Source organism: Nycticebus coucang, chromosome 3 (assembly GCF_027406575.1).
Source record: "Nycticebus coucang isolate mNycCou1 chromosome 3, mNycCou1.pri, whole genome shotgun sequence".
Taxonomy (NCBI): domain Eukaryota; kingdom Metazoa; phylum Chordata; class Mammalia; order Primates; family Lorisidae; genus Nycticebus; species Nycticebus coucang.
The window spans coordinates 132,865,339-132,883,076 of record NC_069782.1 but is presented as its reverse complement, the minus strand read 5'-3'; the positions used below and the strand labels follow the sequence as shown (position 1 = coordinate 132,883,076).

The following is a 17,738-nucleotide window of genomic DNA, read 5'->3' as shown; positions in this document are numbered from 1 at the left end:
ATGCTGAGACTCTGTAGGAAAGAAGATGAGGCCTCTGAGTGCGTTGGGGATGAGCCTGGGAGCCCCACGGGGTGCTGGCTGACTCCTGAGCCCACTTGGCTTGCTGGGCCACATCCCAGGGTTCAGGTTCTTTGGCTCTTCAGTGGAGAAGCAGTGACTTTGGTTGGGATCCCTGGTTGCAGCAATTGACATCTGAGCCACTGGCGCCTGAGAGAAGCCTCTCAGTAGGTGTGGGTGGGAGGAGGCCCAGGGAGTCTTTTCAAAAGGCCCAACTGCATGACTCTGCCTGGGCTGGGAGGTCTGGGTGGAGTCAGGGTAGGCGCCTGTGCTCATGTTAACCATGCTTACCTAGGCAGTGTTTGAGCCTGCCCATCTTTGCCTGGAGCTTCTTTTCTGCAAGACCTGATGCAGGGAAGACCTGAGACATGAAGCCACACAGCCCAGCCACTGGGCCTGGCGTGCAGGCCTGGCTGGTATTCTCAGACAAGGTTCGCAGAGACCACCAGGCCATGAGAAGGAACGAAAGTCTTGGGGGCACAGCAGAGGAATAGGGTTCTTAGTTGCCGTCTCTAGGTCAGAAAATGCTTCTGGTTAGCAGGTAATGCAGCCCAGGTGCCCCAGACGCGTCTGGTGCAGTGGAGATTTTGACCTGGAAAGGACTCGGAGGCAGCCCCAGGGCGCCTAGGCATGTGACGTGCAAAGCATCATGCTGCCCTGCCTGGACACCTCTGCCATACATTGGTCCTCAAAGGGTCTTCGCCCGGGGTATGCCAGAGTCTATGCAGCAGGAGTGGGGAAGTGCCAGGCCTGGCCTGCCCCAAGAGCTTCCCTTTTGCCCACAAATGCAGACTTACTCTCCATCCTGGATCCTTGACTTGTGGGGAAGGAAAGGAGTATTATGTACATGGAAGGGCTCCCCAAGAAGGAAGTAGGAAGGAAAGGAGTGATGCTTGCAGCAGAGAAGGGTCCCACATCCCAGGATCATAGGCCCTCAGAGCCAAGGAGAAAAGTCTGTGCAGGGTGGAGGTGTGAGCACAGGAGGTCAGCAGGCTCCTGGAGTTTACCCACAGCAGCTCAGGACATAGACTGGCTTGGATGGGACTGATTGAAGAAATTCCCCAGGATAGGGCGTCCAGGCTATACACTCGCCTGCAGTGGGGACATCCTCCTTGGTGTCCCACACAACCTGTGCCCATGGGGGGCTTACTTAGGGTGACTTTGGAGCCCAAATTCCAGAAGCACAGAAAAGGCTTAGAGGATCGTGATCTTAGCCATCAGGAAACTACTAGGGCTTTCCTGGGATGCCTTGAGCTTACTCAAGGAAAAGACGAAAAGATTGTCTTGGTGCAGATGAATAGGGAGAAGGCTTGCTGTTTGGGAGGGTTGTGTTGGCAGTGAGTACACCTTAGGCTAATTGCGAAGGGATCTGGAAAAATCCTCAGTGAGATTCATGCTTCCAAGTTATGCTGTTCCCCCAGGAATGTCCCTATTTTGTCCAATGACAATAATAATCCCTGGCCTTAGCCCAGACCCATCCTGGGAAACCCTTGCCTGGGAAGACTGACTCTTATCCGAGGCCAGGCCCTCTGGGCACTTCCTTGGCTTACTGGAACTTTGCTTGGCTTAGGGAGTGGATCTGGGGTGTTTAGTTTGGGAAGTGTTGTGACAAGTTGTGGGACCCAGACTGTGTGCTGTTGCCATTAGAACTCAGACCTAGGGAGGCATGTGTTAAGCCTCAGTTTTCAAGAGCCTCCAAAAAGTGACTCCAAGTTGGGAATTATGGCAACTGCTGCTGCTCTTTGGAGGTCTTGGGTGTTATGTCCTATGAATGACCACTTGCCCAGAGTGGTGTGGAGGTCCTAGTTCTCACCTATTGAGGTCTGTGGCAGCTGGTACTCCAGACTTGGCTTGTGATAGGACCCCTCAATCATAATGCTTGGTGTGACCAATAGGTAGGGGTGGCACTGGTGAGGACACTCTCAGTTTAAATGATTAAAGCCAGCTTCGGGGCCAGTAGGTCCACAAGCCTGTAGTTTTGCTTTCTGTGAGGTCAACCACCGTCAGAAAATATTGCAGTATTTTGAGAAAGAAACCGCATTCCAATAACTTTTATTCAAGTATATTGCTATGATTTTTTATTTTTTTTATTATGTTAATCTCTTACTGTGTCTAATTTATAAATTAAACTCATCGTGGTTATGTACATTTAGGAAGAAAAGTATATGTAAGGGTTTGGTACTATCTGCCATTTCAGGTATCCACTGGGGGTCTTGGAATGTATCCCCCATGGATACGGGGGACAGATTAAGGGGACTATGAAAGGATAGTCTGGGAAGTTCATTGGCTCATTGCAATTAGGAAGTCCAGTGGGATGGTCCAGCTTTACCTGTAATCAGAAGCTCAAACAGTGTGAATCAGGACGGACTCGCTCCCTTTCCATCTCTTGACTTTGCTCCTTCTTTATTGACTCAACTATCAGGCCATCTCTCCCCACAGCCCCCCTGTAATTCCTGGTTTGGGGGGAGGGTTTTGTTTGTTTTGAGACAGAATCTCACTCTGTCACCCTGAATCAAGTGCCCTGGTGTCATCATCAGCAACCTCAAACTCTGAAGCTCAAGAGATCCTCTTGCTTCAGCCTCCCAAGTAGATGGAACTGTAGGCCCCTATCACAATGCCATGCTAGTTTTTCTATTTTTAGTAGAGACTGGGTCTCGATCTTGCTCAGGCTGGTCTTGAACTCCTGAGCTCAAGGTATACACCCACCTTGGCCTCCCAAGGTGCTAGGATTACAGGAGTCGGCCACCACACCACACCAATTCTTATTTTATGTGGGCCTTAGATCATCAAAGCACCTGTGTCAGTTCCTTTCTTGGGTCACAGACCTGCCCCTGAGCTCTCAGTGTCCAGAGAGATGACAGCCCAGTCATCTGAGTGGAGGAGGCAGGGCACAAGGCCCAGGGAGGTGGGGCAGCCTGTTCTGTAACCTGACCCCAGGGTCCATGCAGAGTAGCTGGGACTGGGGCTTCCTGGCAGAAAGCATTCCCCCAGAGGCTCAGACAAGGAAAGACATCCCAGGCAGTGACCTCAGCAATCCATACCCTCTGGCTACATGGGTTTCGGACTTAATAGTCTGGACCTGTTAGCAGCCAAACCCTGTGACCTGGGCTTCAGGGAGGACAATGGTGCTGCTCTAAGCAGCCTTTCACTGCCCCCTGGGGGCTTCAGAATGGCCATGGAGACAGGGCCCTGGGATTCCTTGACCAGCCAGGGACCTCTGGCTTTTCCTGGGTCAGGGAGGTGGACAGTAAAATCCTCCCATCTTGTCAGTGAACAGAGATCATGCTTCACCCAGTGGCTGAAGAGACAGGAGCAGCTCCTCCTGCCTGACCTTGACCCCAAGGTGAGTGTCCATTGCCTACTGTAGCTAGCTTTCAAGGGTATATCATGCAGGCAGTCTCCAAGCGTGGTCCAGACCCCTCCTGAGCTCCCAGAGTTACCTGTAACCTGTCTCATCTCCCAGAAGCTGGGTGAGTGCAGGTATCTGGTGCTCTAATTACTATTTCTAGACCCAAAAGCTGGGTGAGTACAGGTGTCTGGTGCTTTAATAACCACTTGTACACCAAGAAGCTAGGGAAATGCCAGTGGCTATCAAGAGAGGTGTGTCTGCCAGTTGCTGATATGCTGGTGGCCGCTGCCTGTCCCCAAGGGTAGGTGCCAACTCGTGCCTGTCACTATGAGCTGCTCAGTAACTTCAGCTGTTGTCTCTTAAAAGGTCAAGCCTCCCTTTGTCCATGACCCAGAGAATCAGGATGCAGAGTATTCTGCTGTTCTCTTCCAGCCCCGGCTCAGGGCCTCTGGAGCATCTAAATGAAACTTGGGTGGGCTTCTGACCCTGGAGATGGCTTGCCTACCCTGGCCTCACAGGGGTGTGTTGTAGGGGTTAGGGGCCGATCTGCTTAGGTTCAAATGGAGGCTCTTCAGTCACTCGGTGCCAGTGTCTCGTTCACCCATGTACATCTTTATGAAATGAGAATGTCAGGAGGGGGCACAAGCAGTCTGAGAAGTGGCCGATCTTGGGAGATGCAAGGTTTGGAGCAAGAGAGGGAGGGAGAGGAAGTTGGATGTGTGGCATCACCTCCACCTGCACTGGGGGCACAACCTCGGTTCTTCCCGACTCCGTTGGCTTGTGACTCACTGGCTCAAGCTGTCTTTTTTTTTTTGCAGTTTCTGGCCGGGGCTGGGTTTGAACCCACCACCTCCGGCATATGGGGCCGGCGCCCTACCCCTTTGAGCCATAGGCGCCTCCCTCAAGCTGTCTTTTTTAAGGCTTAATATGCCTGTGTTGGTCTCTGGGAGAGAGAAATGGACACAGGAAGCAGAGGGTCAGGCCTGGGGTTGTTAGGAAGGGTCCTGTTGTCCCTCTTCTCTCACCCAGGCAGAGAGAGACCAGTCTAGGGGCTGGGCCAGGCAGCCAGAAGGGACGCTGGACCATGGTAGTTGAGCCAACAACTCAGAAGCAGTTTGGCCAGTCCCTTTCCACATAGGAGGTAACTAAAACCTCAGAAGGGCAATGACCCAGACGAGGCCCCTGAGCCAAGTGCCCCTGGGCCAGGACATGGCATGGGCTCCACAGAGCTGCAGGATTCCCCAGAAAGGGTAAGGGACAGAAGGCATTCAGGGCTAGGCCACTGCCTATTAGCAAACCGAGGCCTGTCAAATGGGGCAGTGTGGACCTAGTTGATGACCTAGGAAGTGACCCTGGGTTCTAGGGGAAAGGTCCCTGCTGCCTCCCCCAACTGTGCAGTGCTGGGGCTGCCCTTCCCCATCATCTTCACAGCAGCCAGCAGCCCCCAGCACCTAGGGTTCCACACAGCAGGGGGTGGCTGGGATGACCCCACCCCCCTCCAAGGCTGCCCAGGGAGAAACCTTAGCATCTCCCAACAGGAAATGGAGAGCTCTCCAATGAACAGTAAAAGAGAACTAGTGCCAAATTATGTTTGGGGACAAAGAAGTGTCCGAAGGGGAAGACAGCACTTCTAGGAATGGGCTGCAGGCATGGGATAGAGCCCCAAGACCTGGAGCTGAGCTTAATAAATGTTTGAATGAATGACCAGGGACTGACTTGTGGTAGGGAGAGGAAGCAGCGGACATGAGAGAGAACCCGTGAGGCGTTTGTGCCTGGATGCCTCTGATAGCAGGGAAGGCGGCCAGACTCTGGCCAAATCAGTGGTCCTAATGGGTTTGAAAAACCATAAATGGTCTCCGTGTATAGCCAGAGCTCCCTGGGCTTTTCCCGCAAGATGATTTTCACACACTGGACACATCATCATTTCTATTTCACTTGTGTAAGTGTGGGTCATGGTTTATTGAGCCATCTTCTCAGGGAATGTGCTGGCCTTTTCTGCCTAAGAGATACAGGCTGTTAATGACTGGACCCGGGCCAGGTGCCCAGGCCATCTGGCTCTACGCCCTGCCCTCTGGGCCACTCCTTCCCTCCTTGTCCAGCCCCTAATCCACCCCTGCCATTCTGTTGGCTCTCATGGCCCTGTTCTCGTGTTCTCTCTGTAGGCTGGTGGTTTGTGAGCACCTCTGAGGAGCAGGGCTGGGTCCCTGCCACCTACCTGGAGGCCCAGAATGGCACTCGGGATGACTCAGACATCAACACCTCCAAGACTGGGGAAGGTAAGGACCTGCGGGCTAGGGGGCAGGAGTGGTGGGTAACGAGGCAGGGGCAGGGGCCTGGGGCTTCCCCTGGAGTTAGCCCCTGCTGGAGGCAGCTGTCCCACTCTTCCACCCAAAATCGTCAGAAGCTGCAGTGAGTTGGGCCAGCCCCTTCCCTTGGAGTCCTATCTCAGTGAAGTCTGTCCACAGTCTGTCCCATCCCAGGCCCATCGCTGCTGGGGCTAAAAATAGAGGGGGAGTTCTCTTGGAGTGTGGACCTTGGGCTTGGTAACTTTGGGGCAGATACTCAGAAGAATGATTATAGGGCTAGACATCCCCACCCCAGAAAGCTCCCTCTCCCCAGAAGCCCTGGGCTCCTCTGGAGGACCCCATGGAGACCTCAGTTCCCCCAACCAGACTGTGTTCTCTGCAATATGAACAATCTGAGAGGCAGTGTGCGCATAGCAACTGCCGTGAATGTGTCCTGCTCAGAAGCCTCTGCACTGGGTGTCTGTCAGCTCGGCCAAGGATACACACTCGGCATATCTGAGAGCTGTTTTGTCGGTGGCTCAGGCCCATGCACAACCCCTCTGATAAGCTGTGGCTCAATGAAGTTATTCAGGCTCTTTCTCCTTGCATTTCAAAGAGCCTTCCCCTGCCCCCTGGGTCAGCACTGGCCCAGGCAGCCTTCCTGTGGCCTCAGCATTCCCCAGAGCAGGCTGCCTGAGCCCAATAAGTTTGAAACACCCCAGTTCAGTCCCTGGCTGCCTGCCCCTGATGACTTCCAAACCTCCCGTGGCCTGGCAGCAGAAATTCTTTCCCTAACGGTCGGTGGGGACGGTCCAGATGGACACGTCTGAGAGCTAGAAGCATCAAGGCCCACCACTCGGGGCTCAGGCCACCTCCAGTCCTGCTTCCCCCACCTATTTCCCTGCTGCCAGGCCAAAATAAGCAGCCCACCAAGTGCTAGCTCTTTATTCACCCTCCCCCCCAACACCATTTACTCTGATGTTGACATCTGGGGGGTATGTGGGATCCCCACCTCTCCCCCTGTCCTGTGTCAGTGCTCCATTTCAGTCCTTGCAGGTTTCCAGAGACAGGCCCCATGAGGAAGGGTTTGCATGTCTTGGCTCCTCTCAGGCTACACTGCACCTCTGCAGCAGGGGAGGGTCTGGGCCCTGAGCTGGGACCAGTCCAGTTTTGCTGCAGCCTCACTTCTAAGCCAGCTCTGTGTCCTGTAGGGCATGCCGGGGCCCCACAGAAACAGTAGGGGCTCCCACAGCACCAGGTATGCTGCCCTGCCCTGCAGGGACACTGTTGTTATCCCCCTTTCAACAGCTGTGGGGACTGAGCCTTCAGTATGCTTAGTTATGTGCTTGTCCTCCTAAAGTTGTGGCCCCAGTCAGCCTCCGTTGTCTCACGGTTCTCACCACTGTGCCACGTGCCCCTGCATGAAGCATTGTGCCTGTGACCAGTAAAGGCAGCTCTGAGCTCCACCCCAGGGGAGTGTGTGTGGGGAATCAGAGCGCCCTGAAAAGGCTGCATCAGAAAGGTCAGAGCAGAGATGCTGGGCAGATGAGGAGGACCTGGACCCTGAGTGGGCAGAAGTCCATCCAGGGCAGGAAAGAACCTGAGAGACATGGAGCACAAACGCCTGCCTGGTTGGAGCAGAGGGTTTTGCACAGAACAAGTGGCAGCAGGTTGCAGCAGGTCTTGACTTTAATGAAGTACAAATGAGCAAGGCAGAGGCCTCAGTTTCTGCTCTGTGTGTGTATGCACATGCACGCCAGGGTGATCCACCTACAAACAGGTTCCTCTGCATGCCTCTGAGAGGACTGATGTGCCAGTATCCCTAGCAACTCTTGGACCGCTGTGGGTTCCATCTTTACATCTTGGGCATTTTCCACCCAGATCTACCAAAGGGCTCATTCTAGGTCCCCTGGGCCCACGACCCCAGCTACTCTGGTATATCCACCTGTCTGCACCTGCAGCCGTGTGGCCAAGGGAGTAACCCACCTTGGTTCCCTCTTTGCCCTTCTGTACTCCAGCCCTGTGGCTCTCCCATTGTAAGTCCCCTAAGCCCTGGAGACAGAAGTTAGAAGCCTGTGTCCTATCACAGGTCCCCTAACAGTTCATCCTTCATTACTTTGGAAAGAAAAGAAACAATCTTCTGTTCTATTCTTTGAAGCAGGGTCTTGCTCTGTTGCCCAGGCTAGAGTGCAATGGCATCATAGCTCATTGCAGCCCCAAATTCCTGGGCTCAAGCGATCCTCCTGCCTCAGTCTCCCGAGTAGTGGAGACTGTAGGCACAGTCACCACACCTGGGCTAATGTTGTTTTGTTTTTATTCTTAGACACTCTGTGTATGTCCGTGTGTCTCCTGAAGCCAGGTGTGCTATGTAGAGCTCCTCGGCAATGTTAGCAGGAGGGGTGGAGACCCTCTTGCCCACTGACAGTGCTGAGTGTCCAAGCCCGACATTCTCAAGGTGCTTTAGATCCATAGCCTGTCAGAGGTGAGGAAACCAAGGCTGGGTGAGGTGTGTCACCTCTACTGAGCCTTTAGGTTAGTTTGTGGCAGAGCCAAGACAAGAACCCAGGTCTCTGCTGACAAGGACCTGTCTTCCTCCCTGGTGGGTTTGTGTTGGGACACATGGAAACAGCCCACTGCATTGGCCCCCAGTGCTGTTAGACAAAGTGCAGGCCTGCCTTCCCATGAGCAGGCTCCCCAGCACCCAGACTCTCTCCTCCCCACTCTGTCCTGCCCTCCCTGCTATTGGCAGTCACAGGAACCAGTGTCAGGGAGAGTCCATGGGTAAGAGTCTGGACTACAGAGCCAGACTGCCTTAGATGCTTAGTTATGTGCTCGTTCTCCTAAAGTTGGGCCCCAGTTAGCCTTCATTGTCCCATGGTCCTCACCACCGCGGGAAATAGAGGCATGAGCATTAAGGAGCCCTCTGGTGCTCTAGACTCATAACTGCCAACCACATAGGACTTTTGGTGGCTTAAACCAAGCCTGGCACACAGTGAGTATGTATCACTCATCATGAACATGGCCTCTGGTCTGGACATTAGCTGAAGGACATCTCTCTACAGAGAAGCCCCGCACCCCCATCCCACCCAGGAGGCCTCGCACAGCTGGCTGACATTCCTCAGAGCCCTTCCACCCCTCATCTTGGCTTGCACTAGGGCAGATGGTGTTGCCCTGAGACAGATGAGGAAAGAGGCTAAGAGAGGGTCAGCAGGCCTCCCAGGGTGACTCAGGTTGCTGGAAGTGGGTCCTAGGCTAGAATCTATACCTTCTAGCCTTTTTCCAGGTCTCCACCTTGTAAAAGGTAGATCAGATAGACCATCTCCTCCTTCCAGGAGCACAGATGCTTTCCAGAAGGCCTTGGTGGGACTTGGCCCAGGTGTGTCTGGACAGTTTTATTTTCACTCCAACCACCAACCCCTTCCCCACCCTTAGACCTGGGCAGCCCAGTACCTTTCTCCTGCAGTGCCAGGAGGTGGAGCAAGCTGGCACTCTGGATCCCTGGTCCCCTGTCCCTTCCATCTTGGGGTTCCATAGGAAGACAAGGGCATCTGGAGCTGGGGCCTGAGCAGAGGGGAACATGGAAGCTTGGAGCTAGACCACAGCAACCATGGGACCAGCACAGGATGCTGCCCAGTGAAACGCTAGGGAGCAGGCCCCTGTTCTCAGAAACCCCGATGGTAATATGAGAGAAGGCACAGAGCTGGGCCATCCATCCGTGTGTGCATTTCACTCAGCAAGCATTTCCTGGGAATGCAGAGACACAAGACAAAATCCTTGCCCTCAACAGACTCGTCCAGTGGAGACGAGTGAGAAAGCAAAGTTGCAAACTAGCCCAGAGTGGTTGGAGCTGTTAGCCCCACGAGGACGAGACCCAAGTCTCATCTCTCCTGGGCACACTTAACACTTCCACACATGGTGCCTGGCCCCAGGTGGCAAAGTCACAGTGCTCAGTGAGTGAGTTTATGTGAGCTCTAGCATTGTGGAACCCCAAACTCTCAGGAATTGGCACGATCCAGTACAATCCCTGGGGGCTGCAGCATGGGGTCTGCCTTGCACTGGCTGGAGCTAGGGACCCAGTTTGTTTCTAAGGGGTTCTAAACGCTTGAGCCCACTCCGAGGCTCAGGGCATAAGCTGAGGGGTTTGGCCTTGGTTGAATTTTTTTCTGTGTGTCAACAATATCACCTGTCAACTCTCCTCCCATCCAGCAGGAGTGTTCCCTTTAGCTCAGTCCAGGTGATGGTGACATGGGAGCGTGGACCTCTCCTCCCTCCATCCCCGCCCTTTCCCCCTCCCCCATCTCATCCTCATCTCCATTCTCTCTGCCGGTTCCTGTCGGCCACGTGCTCCATCACCATCTTCCACACCAGTGTCCAAGAGACGCAAGGCCCATCTGCGGCGCCTGGATCGCCGGTGGACCCTGGGCGGGATGGTCAACAGGCAGCACAGCCGAGGTGACCGTGGGAGCTGGCTTCTCCTTTCCTTGCAGCTGACACTTGTCTCTCACTAACACTTCTCCTCCTGGGCTCTGCTTTCTGCCCCGGAGCCTCCTGACTCACCCAGATTCATGGGCCAGGCTTTTCTCTCACTACAGCTTGCTGGGGGCTGCTTGGGAATTGGGGTGGGATTGGTGGTGGCTCTGACTTTTGTCAACATCCTGGGTATGGGACATGAGTGTGGGTCCCCCAAAAAGGAGGAGGAGCTTGAAGAAGGAGATGAGAGGGTATCTCGGAGTCTCCCAGGGAGGCCGCATTTGGCCTTAAGGGCTCTTTACTAGTCTGTATTGCCATGTGGACCTTCCTATGCCATACCCTGTTTAATCGTCTCCTTCCTCTGAGACGGGCTCCCTGGGCCTAAGTTGTTTTTGCCAGTTACTTGAGAACAGAGTACGGAGAAGGACCAACCTACAACACTCCTTCATAGGCTCATCGGGGGGCCGAGGTGTGCAGGTACAGAGCCTTCCAGCCCAGGGACTTGGGTTTTTTTTTTTTTTTTACAGTTTTTGGCCAGGGCTGGGTTGGAACCTGCCACCTCTGGCATATGGGGCCGGCGCCCTACCCTTTGAGCCACAGGTGTCACCCTTGTTTGTTTGTTTTTTTTTGAAACACAGTCTTTTTATGTTGCCCTCAGTAGAATGCTGTGGCGTCACAGCTCACAGCAACTTTCAACTCTTAGGGCTTAAGCGATTCTCTTGCCTCAGCCTCCCAAGTAACTGGGACTCCAGGTGCCCACCAGAACACTCGGCTATTTCCCCCCTCCCCCGGCTGTGTGTGTGTGTGTGTGTGTGTGTGTGTGTGTGTGGCAGTTGTCATTGTGTAGCTGGCCCAGGCCGGGCTCAAACCTGCCAGCCTTGGTGCATGTGGCTGGCGTCCGTACTCATTGTGTTATAAGCGCCGAGCCCAGCCCAGGGCCTTTTTGATAAGCAGGAACTTGGGAGGTAAGGGAGAGGAGAGTTCTGAACAAACCCCTAAAGACCCCCTGGGCCAGCAGGGAGCCAGTTGCTCCTGCCCCTCAGAGAGCAGGGCACTCTTCATGGGGACAACACACCCAGAGAGGTGCTCCCCTCTCCCAAGGAGGAAGTGTGCTAACCTGGCCTTTCTGGAATACAGGGGCACCCTGTGACTGCCACACACACCTCCCGACACACACAACTTGCTTCTAAATGACAGAGTGTGTTTGGGGGTCTGCCCCAGGCTCAGGACAGTAGAGACCCTGGACTCTTGGGGAACCATAGCCTATAGCTGACTCAACACTGGGCACTGAACCCTGGGCAGGATCCTGGGGGCTGACACAGGGCAGAGGCCAAGTTGTAGAAACAGCAAGAATGGGCTGCAGGTAGCGCAAAGGACACTCCAAAGCTAGGAGGGTGGGGCAACACCACTGGGGGGCTGGCCTGGGATGCAGCCCAGGCCTTCTCCACCAAGGAGAGCAGGATGTGGGTCCGGAAGCAGGGACAAAGGTCTGGCCTGCTCCAAACACGAATCTGTCTCCACAACCACACAGACACACGCAGCTGATGAAGGGCTGCCACAGGGTACAGTACCCTGTCACATCCAACCCCGCATCCTGTGCCCTCAGCCACTCACAGATGCACATGTATAAGATCAGATGACTGCGTTCGCGAGCTCATCCTAGAAAAAGTGCTACACTGCTCACTGCTGACTATCGCTGCAGTCTCCTGAAGTACTCCCCTTGGGACGCTATGCACGGAGACCAGCATCTATTCCACCCTTTAAAGCAATTTTTGAACTCTTTTTCCTAGAACGGCCATCAGAGCCATTGTTGTATGCGGTCTGACATGTCTGTGAACTCGTCCTAGGAAAAATGCTCCCTACCCCATTGCGGAATATCACTACAATAACCATATGGCCAAGGAGAGTATTTCAAAGGTGACTATGATGCCTCCTGTCCACCCTGCCATGTGCATGTTGTTCACAGACCTGAACAGCACCACATAGGTACACAGAGAGCTTCCCACACACGCCCCTGGTAACATATGCACACGTAGTATATTCACACTCACGGAGTATATAGGAGCATATTGTATGATGATACGTGTAAACACAAACAGCCAACTAAATGCATAATTCTGCAGTCACCCTCATGTAAGCAAATAAAAGCCCACGACCTCTCACTCCCTCTCTCAAAGGAGAGAACTAAACAACATAATTTCCCAGCCTTTGCTCTGTGAGTTAAGTTAAACCAGGCAGTGAAGAAAAACTTGCAGAGAGATGGCCGGAAGATGCTTGCTATGCACAGCAGGGCTGTTGAGGGGCAGGTCAGGCAGTGGTCACCAGTTAACCAGACAAGAGGACAGAAGAGCCTCCCCGCCTCCCCCACGGCCTCCACTCCCATTCCCTCAGCCAGCCAGGCCCTTGGAACCAAAAGTCCTCTCTGAGTGGCACTGGGTGAGTCGTGGGGGGCAGGAGTGGAGCCAGGGAGACTGCTGACAGAGGGGAAAGTGTTGGGAATGCAGAGGCTTCTGTGGTTTGGAAACTTCAGGACATCCAACCCCTGCCTCCAAAACCAAAACAGACCTGTCCACCTCCAACCCGCTCACCCAGCCAACTGTCCGGCCAGCCCTCACCAGGGACAGCTGTCACCATCTCTTGGTGGCACGGTTAGTGCCCACGGCCCCGGTGCTTCCCAGAACCAGAGCTCACAGCCTCCCGTCCCTCAACTGCATTTCCTAAGGGACTGCTCTTTCAGAGACACTGACCAAGCTGGATGACTGAGCCACCCACTGAGGCCATTTCTGTCTCCATAACCACACAAGCACATGCCCAGGCATTCCCTCATCTGGAGCCCCCTGAGGGAGTTTGTGGCCCTTTGAGTAGAATCTCCATCTCTGCTTCTCCCTTGGGACACCTGTGAGTTGGGAAGCCTGAGACGTATGTGGCACATGTCCACATGGAGGTGGTCCAAACTGCTGTTACCTAAGCCGACTGGAGCAGAAAACTGAGCACCTAGGCTCGGGGCTCTGAACTCTCATCTGCTAGATGCTACATAGTGGCTGGCTGGGAGTGCTCTTAGAGGAACACGTGATCTGGATGCCTATGGCTGCCATAGACCAAAGGCCCCCAAGAATAGGGCCTTCTGCAGGAGCAACTCAACATCACTGGCCAGAACAGATACTTTTGGTTCTGCACCCCCCACCCCCAACCCCCTGGCCCCAAGAGGTCAGAAGAAAGCAGGCGCTTACATGCCTGAGTGACTATGTCTTCCACACGCACCCGGGGAGGGTGCAGAGGCTGCGGCCTGGCAGCTGGAGGAGACTGAGCCCACATGATATGGTCTCCAGGCTCTGTTATCTCCTATGAGTCAGGGCAGGGCTCCTTTGCTCTTCCCACAGGGAAGGCTGTCATTTTTCTCTGCAAATGCAACCTTGCCTAGGAAAACTTTAATGATGGCTTCCTGCTCGAACCACAGACTTTTAAAAATAGCCCAGCTGAGCAAAAGCAAAATGTGGAGCCCAATCCTTGCCTCACCCTAACCACAGAGCCCTGGATTCCCGCGGCCTGGCATTGCCCCTCTGGCCACTACCTAGGCCAGGATTTGCCGTGCCCCACTAGAAAATGGAGCAGGCCCAGCAGCAGGCAAGGGAGCAGAAGGTTGGACTGTAGAGCCCTGAACTTCTCAAAGGCCTGAGTCAGAATGTGGCTGGGCTGGGTTCGTAGGCAGCCTTGGCAGCAATGCTCAGCATGGCTGGATTGGAATCTACAAGCCTCCAGGAGCATGGCCCTCCCTGAGTCGATGCCGGCAAAGGTCTGCAGTGCAGGAGCGTGCTGAAGAATTTTGCAGGCTCTCTCAGCCGTCACCCATCTGCTTCCTGGGAGCCTTCAGATTCAGCCAGTATCCTGTCAGTTCCATCCTTGTAACCTAGCAGGGCGCTGCATCCCCCACCTCCCCCAAAAGGAGCTTCTGCCTCAGCATACGCCTGTAGGCATAACCGTGATGATCCAGGGGAGAGTGAAGAGATTGCTCTCTGGCAGGGTCCCTCTGAGGGGCCCAGGGAGTGGTTTGCATAGCTGGGAACCGGGGAACAGGGTCTCTAGAGCCTGGTGATCTGCACCAATACCCTGTGTTTGTACACTCCCAAGAAGCTTCCCACTTAAGCTACCCTTGCTTGGCCCTGCCTTCCACTTCCTCATACAGTTAACAGTCTTACTCCTACCTCTGCCTGGGCCAGAGAGGACAGCACAAGTTCCAGTGACCTTCCCGAAGGGCATGGCCAGATTTCCAGTTCTTTCCCCTCTGTCTCTGCTCTTCATTCTCCCAAAGGGTGAGGGAGAAGTGTGTTCCATGCTGTTTGCCCTCTAGCAAGGACCTCACCCAGGAAGCAAGGGTCTTTGGCCAGCTAGCTATGGGCAGAGCCAGGGAGTACCTTGCCCTGGGTGTTTCTGTCAGGGGCTTCCTGGGACGGATACAGCTGAATCCCACCAGATATGGAAGAAATACCTCCCTGGAAGCCTGGTCATGAACCTGGGTTGGAGGCATCAGGGCACCTCTTGCCAGTAGGAAGGCTGGAGGAAACCAGGCGAGACGCCATGAGGCCCCAGGCTTCCCACACCTGCCTTTCCAAGCTCTTTCTGAGATTCCACAAGGTGCCTCTTTCCCAGTGCCTTGAGAAAACTTTGAACAAGACCTTGAAGTCACATCTATGAGAACAGAGCAAGTAGTGCGCGACAGGGCCTATGAGTAACTGCACAACTGGGTCAGCACATACCCTCCGGGGTTACCTGGACACACCGGCCCAATGAAGGGCCTGCAGTGTCCTCCCAGGTTGTGCTGCACTTGGCATTTTCACACACATTGGCTACAGGGCCCTTACTTTAAAGCACATAGATCATGAAATTACAGGATCAGCTATCAATGGTGGGCCAAGATGTCAACAGTATCACCAAGAAGGCGGCCCTAGAGCCTCTGGAGGTCAGGCAGAGGAAGAACTTAAGAGGTTAAGGTGGGGACAAGGCTAGGAGAGTCTCTGGGACCCAGATGGAAACATGGCACCATCTGAGAAGATGCATGCCATGGGGCCTCAAGGCATCCAGGGGACAGGCACCCAGCATTGGTTTCAGACTTTCCAACTTGGGCCCATCCCAAGGAACAGATCTCTCCTCCTGTCCTCAGCCCAGTGAGTTTCTGGGCTTTCTGGACTCCAGGTCCCAGCCTGTCATCTGGCTGGGATTGCTAACTCCATGCTGCCTAGGATCTTCCAGGCAACCTGGGTCCTGGCTGAGTTTGGCACACTATGGGCAGCAGTGACTCTGAGGCCTGGTCCTTTCCTACCCTGGAGAAGCCAGACTGAGCCATTGCCCCCTGGCAGGCTGCTGAGCAAGGCCAGGGAAAGAGGAAGGTGCAGGAAGAAAGCAGGACCTCCACCCAGGCCTCAAATAATCTTGCTTTCATGCTTCTGTCCACCCACCCACAGAGGAGAAGTATGTCACTGTGCAGCCATACACCAGCCAAAGCAAGGACGAGATTGGCTTTGAGAAGGGCGTCACCGTCGAGGTGATCCGGAAGAACTTGGAGGGCTGGTGGTACATCAGGTAGGACTGCCGGGGTAAACGTGCGAGGCCTCTGCCACCTGGGCCTTTCCTGGTTCCCAGACCCTGGGCAGAGTGCAAGGCAGAGTGCCATGGCCACGTGATGGCAGGTAAATACTGACAGCAGCTGTGCACCCAGGACACAGGGCTGGCTCTGCACAGCTGAGCCACTCAGCCAGCGTGTGCATCTCACAGATCCATTCCCAGAACATGTAAAGCAAAGCTGGAGCAGGCTGTGGTGCAATCCCTTCTCACGCATGTGCCAAGAGGACTCAGTACATCTGAATTTGGTTTTCTGCGTCCGGCCTTGGCTGCCTGGCCTGCTTCGCAGCTTGGGCCGCCTGGAGTGCTGGCGTCTGTAGGCCTCACTGAGGTCCCAGCAGGCAGCATCTGCTGCCCAGGCTCATCACTCTGCCCTGAGGCAGGCCTCTGACTGCCTGTCCCTGGTGGATGGGGCCATCTGTCCACTCTGCAGGGCTGGCTGCAAGGCAGGGCAGGAGTGAGGCCGCAGCTCAGGTCATCAGGGACCACCTCCTCCTCCTGCCCCTCTTTCTTCCAGGGCTAATAACACTTCCCAGCTGGTAAACTCATTTGGGGGTGTAGGCAGGGGAGTGGAGAGATTTCCTGACCCTCTGGAAGCAAACTAAACCCTGTGGGCTTCTCTCACCATTAACTGGCCAAGACTGGCCCTCTGGAGGACTTGTTCTCAGGAAGTGCCCCAGTGCCTTCGAGGCTGGCTGGGCTGCAGTGGCTGTGCCCACGTTCGTTCTTCTCTGCCTGTAACCCAGCTGACAATCCCAACCCTGTGGGCCCAGGAGACCACTGCCTCAGCCACCACACCCAGGAGCTCCAGCCCACAGAGAGCAGGGCGCTGAGCTGTGCCATGGTGCCCGTGCCCCTGCCCCTGTGACTCAGGTGACAAGCACTTTGGGGCATAGTCGCCCAGAGAGCATGGTAAAATATGATGCTGGGCAGTGCCTATGGCTCAAAGGAGTAGGGCACCAGTCCCATGTGCCAGAGGTGGTGGGTTCAAACCCAGCCCTGGCCAAAAACTGCAAAAAAAAAAAAAAAAAAAAAGTGATGGTGTTAAAAGTCAGTCTGTGCTAGGGACAGGATGAAGGTCACTGGGTATATAAAAGTTGTACCTGTGGTGACCCAATGGGACATAGTTCCACCCCAGCCTCAGCCAGGATGGCTGAGATGTCCCTTTCTGTACTGTTGGGTGGGTTGGGGCTGTGTACTAACGTTGCCCAAAGCCACTGCCCTAGACTTTTATGTTTTCTAAGCAGTAGGAACTACAGCCATCCCCCAAATCCACCAACCACAAGTCTGACTTCGAAAAGCCAGTGAACATTCCAGTATCCTAGTTCACTTGCCTGGCAGTTATCTACAAGGCTGCTCTATTTTATTTTATTTTATTTTATTTTTTAGTTTTCTAAAATTGTCACTCTGACATTGCTTCTACTCAACCCACATGCCCACGGAGCCAGGACTAACAAAACCCTGCTGAAAAGGTTCCACCTTAAGAGGGCTGCCAGATATACCCCCTTAAATGTGCCATTTCCCAACATTCCAGGCTCTGTGTTGATCTTCATTTCCTGCCTTTCTTCTCCTCCCTCCGCCCCTGTAGACATATACGCATGCATGCATGAGCATACACACACTCACACACACCCTTGCGCTCTCCCCATCCCTCCCTTCCACTTTGCTTCCCTCTGGAATCATTCCATGCTCCAGAGCTGGAAAGCAGATGTGAGCAGAGTTGGACCCAGACACACACAGCCAGTCCTGATTCCCTTGCATTTCTCTGCCTGAAATCTAATTTTATCCATGTAACACTGAAGGAACACAAAGGGCTTTGGGATGGGAACATTGGAGAAGCCTGAGTGTCACCTCCAGGAGACGCCTCTCTCCTTACTCAGCAGTGTTCACATAGGTCAGCAAGGGCCAGTGAGTTCATCATCTTTTCTGCAAGATGCAAGAATACCAGGCTCTAGGCCAGG

General features: G+C 54.3%; 1 protein-coding gene across 10 annotated transcripts in view; it reads left to right on the top strand.

The window, feature by feature from the left end:
* SH3PXD2A (SH3 and PX domains 2A) overlaps nt 1–17,738 on the top strand; it is a 241,257-nt gene that overhangs the window by 206,218 nt on the left and 17,301 nt on the right. For 7 of the 10 annotated variants that reach the window (XM_053583135.1, XM_053583133.1, XM_053583131.1 and 4 more), the window contains 3 exons: nt 5,569–5,682; nt 10,060–10,143; nt 15,621–15,738. In XM_053583135.1, coding sequence (XP_053439110.1) covers nt 5,569–5,682; nt 10,060–10,143; nt 15,621–15,738 — 316 coding nt within the window. The remainder of the gene's footprint in view (nt 1–5,568; nt 5,683–10,059; nt 10,144–15,620; nt 15,739–17,738) is intronic. The other 3 variants (XM_053583137.1, XM_053583138.1, XM_053583139.1) reach the window with 1 other exon arrangement.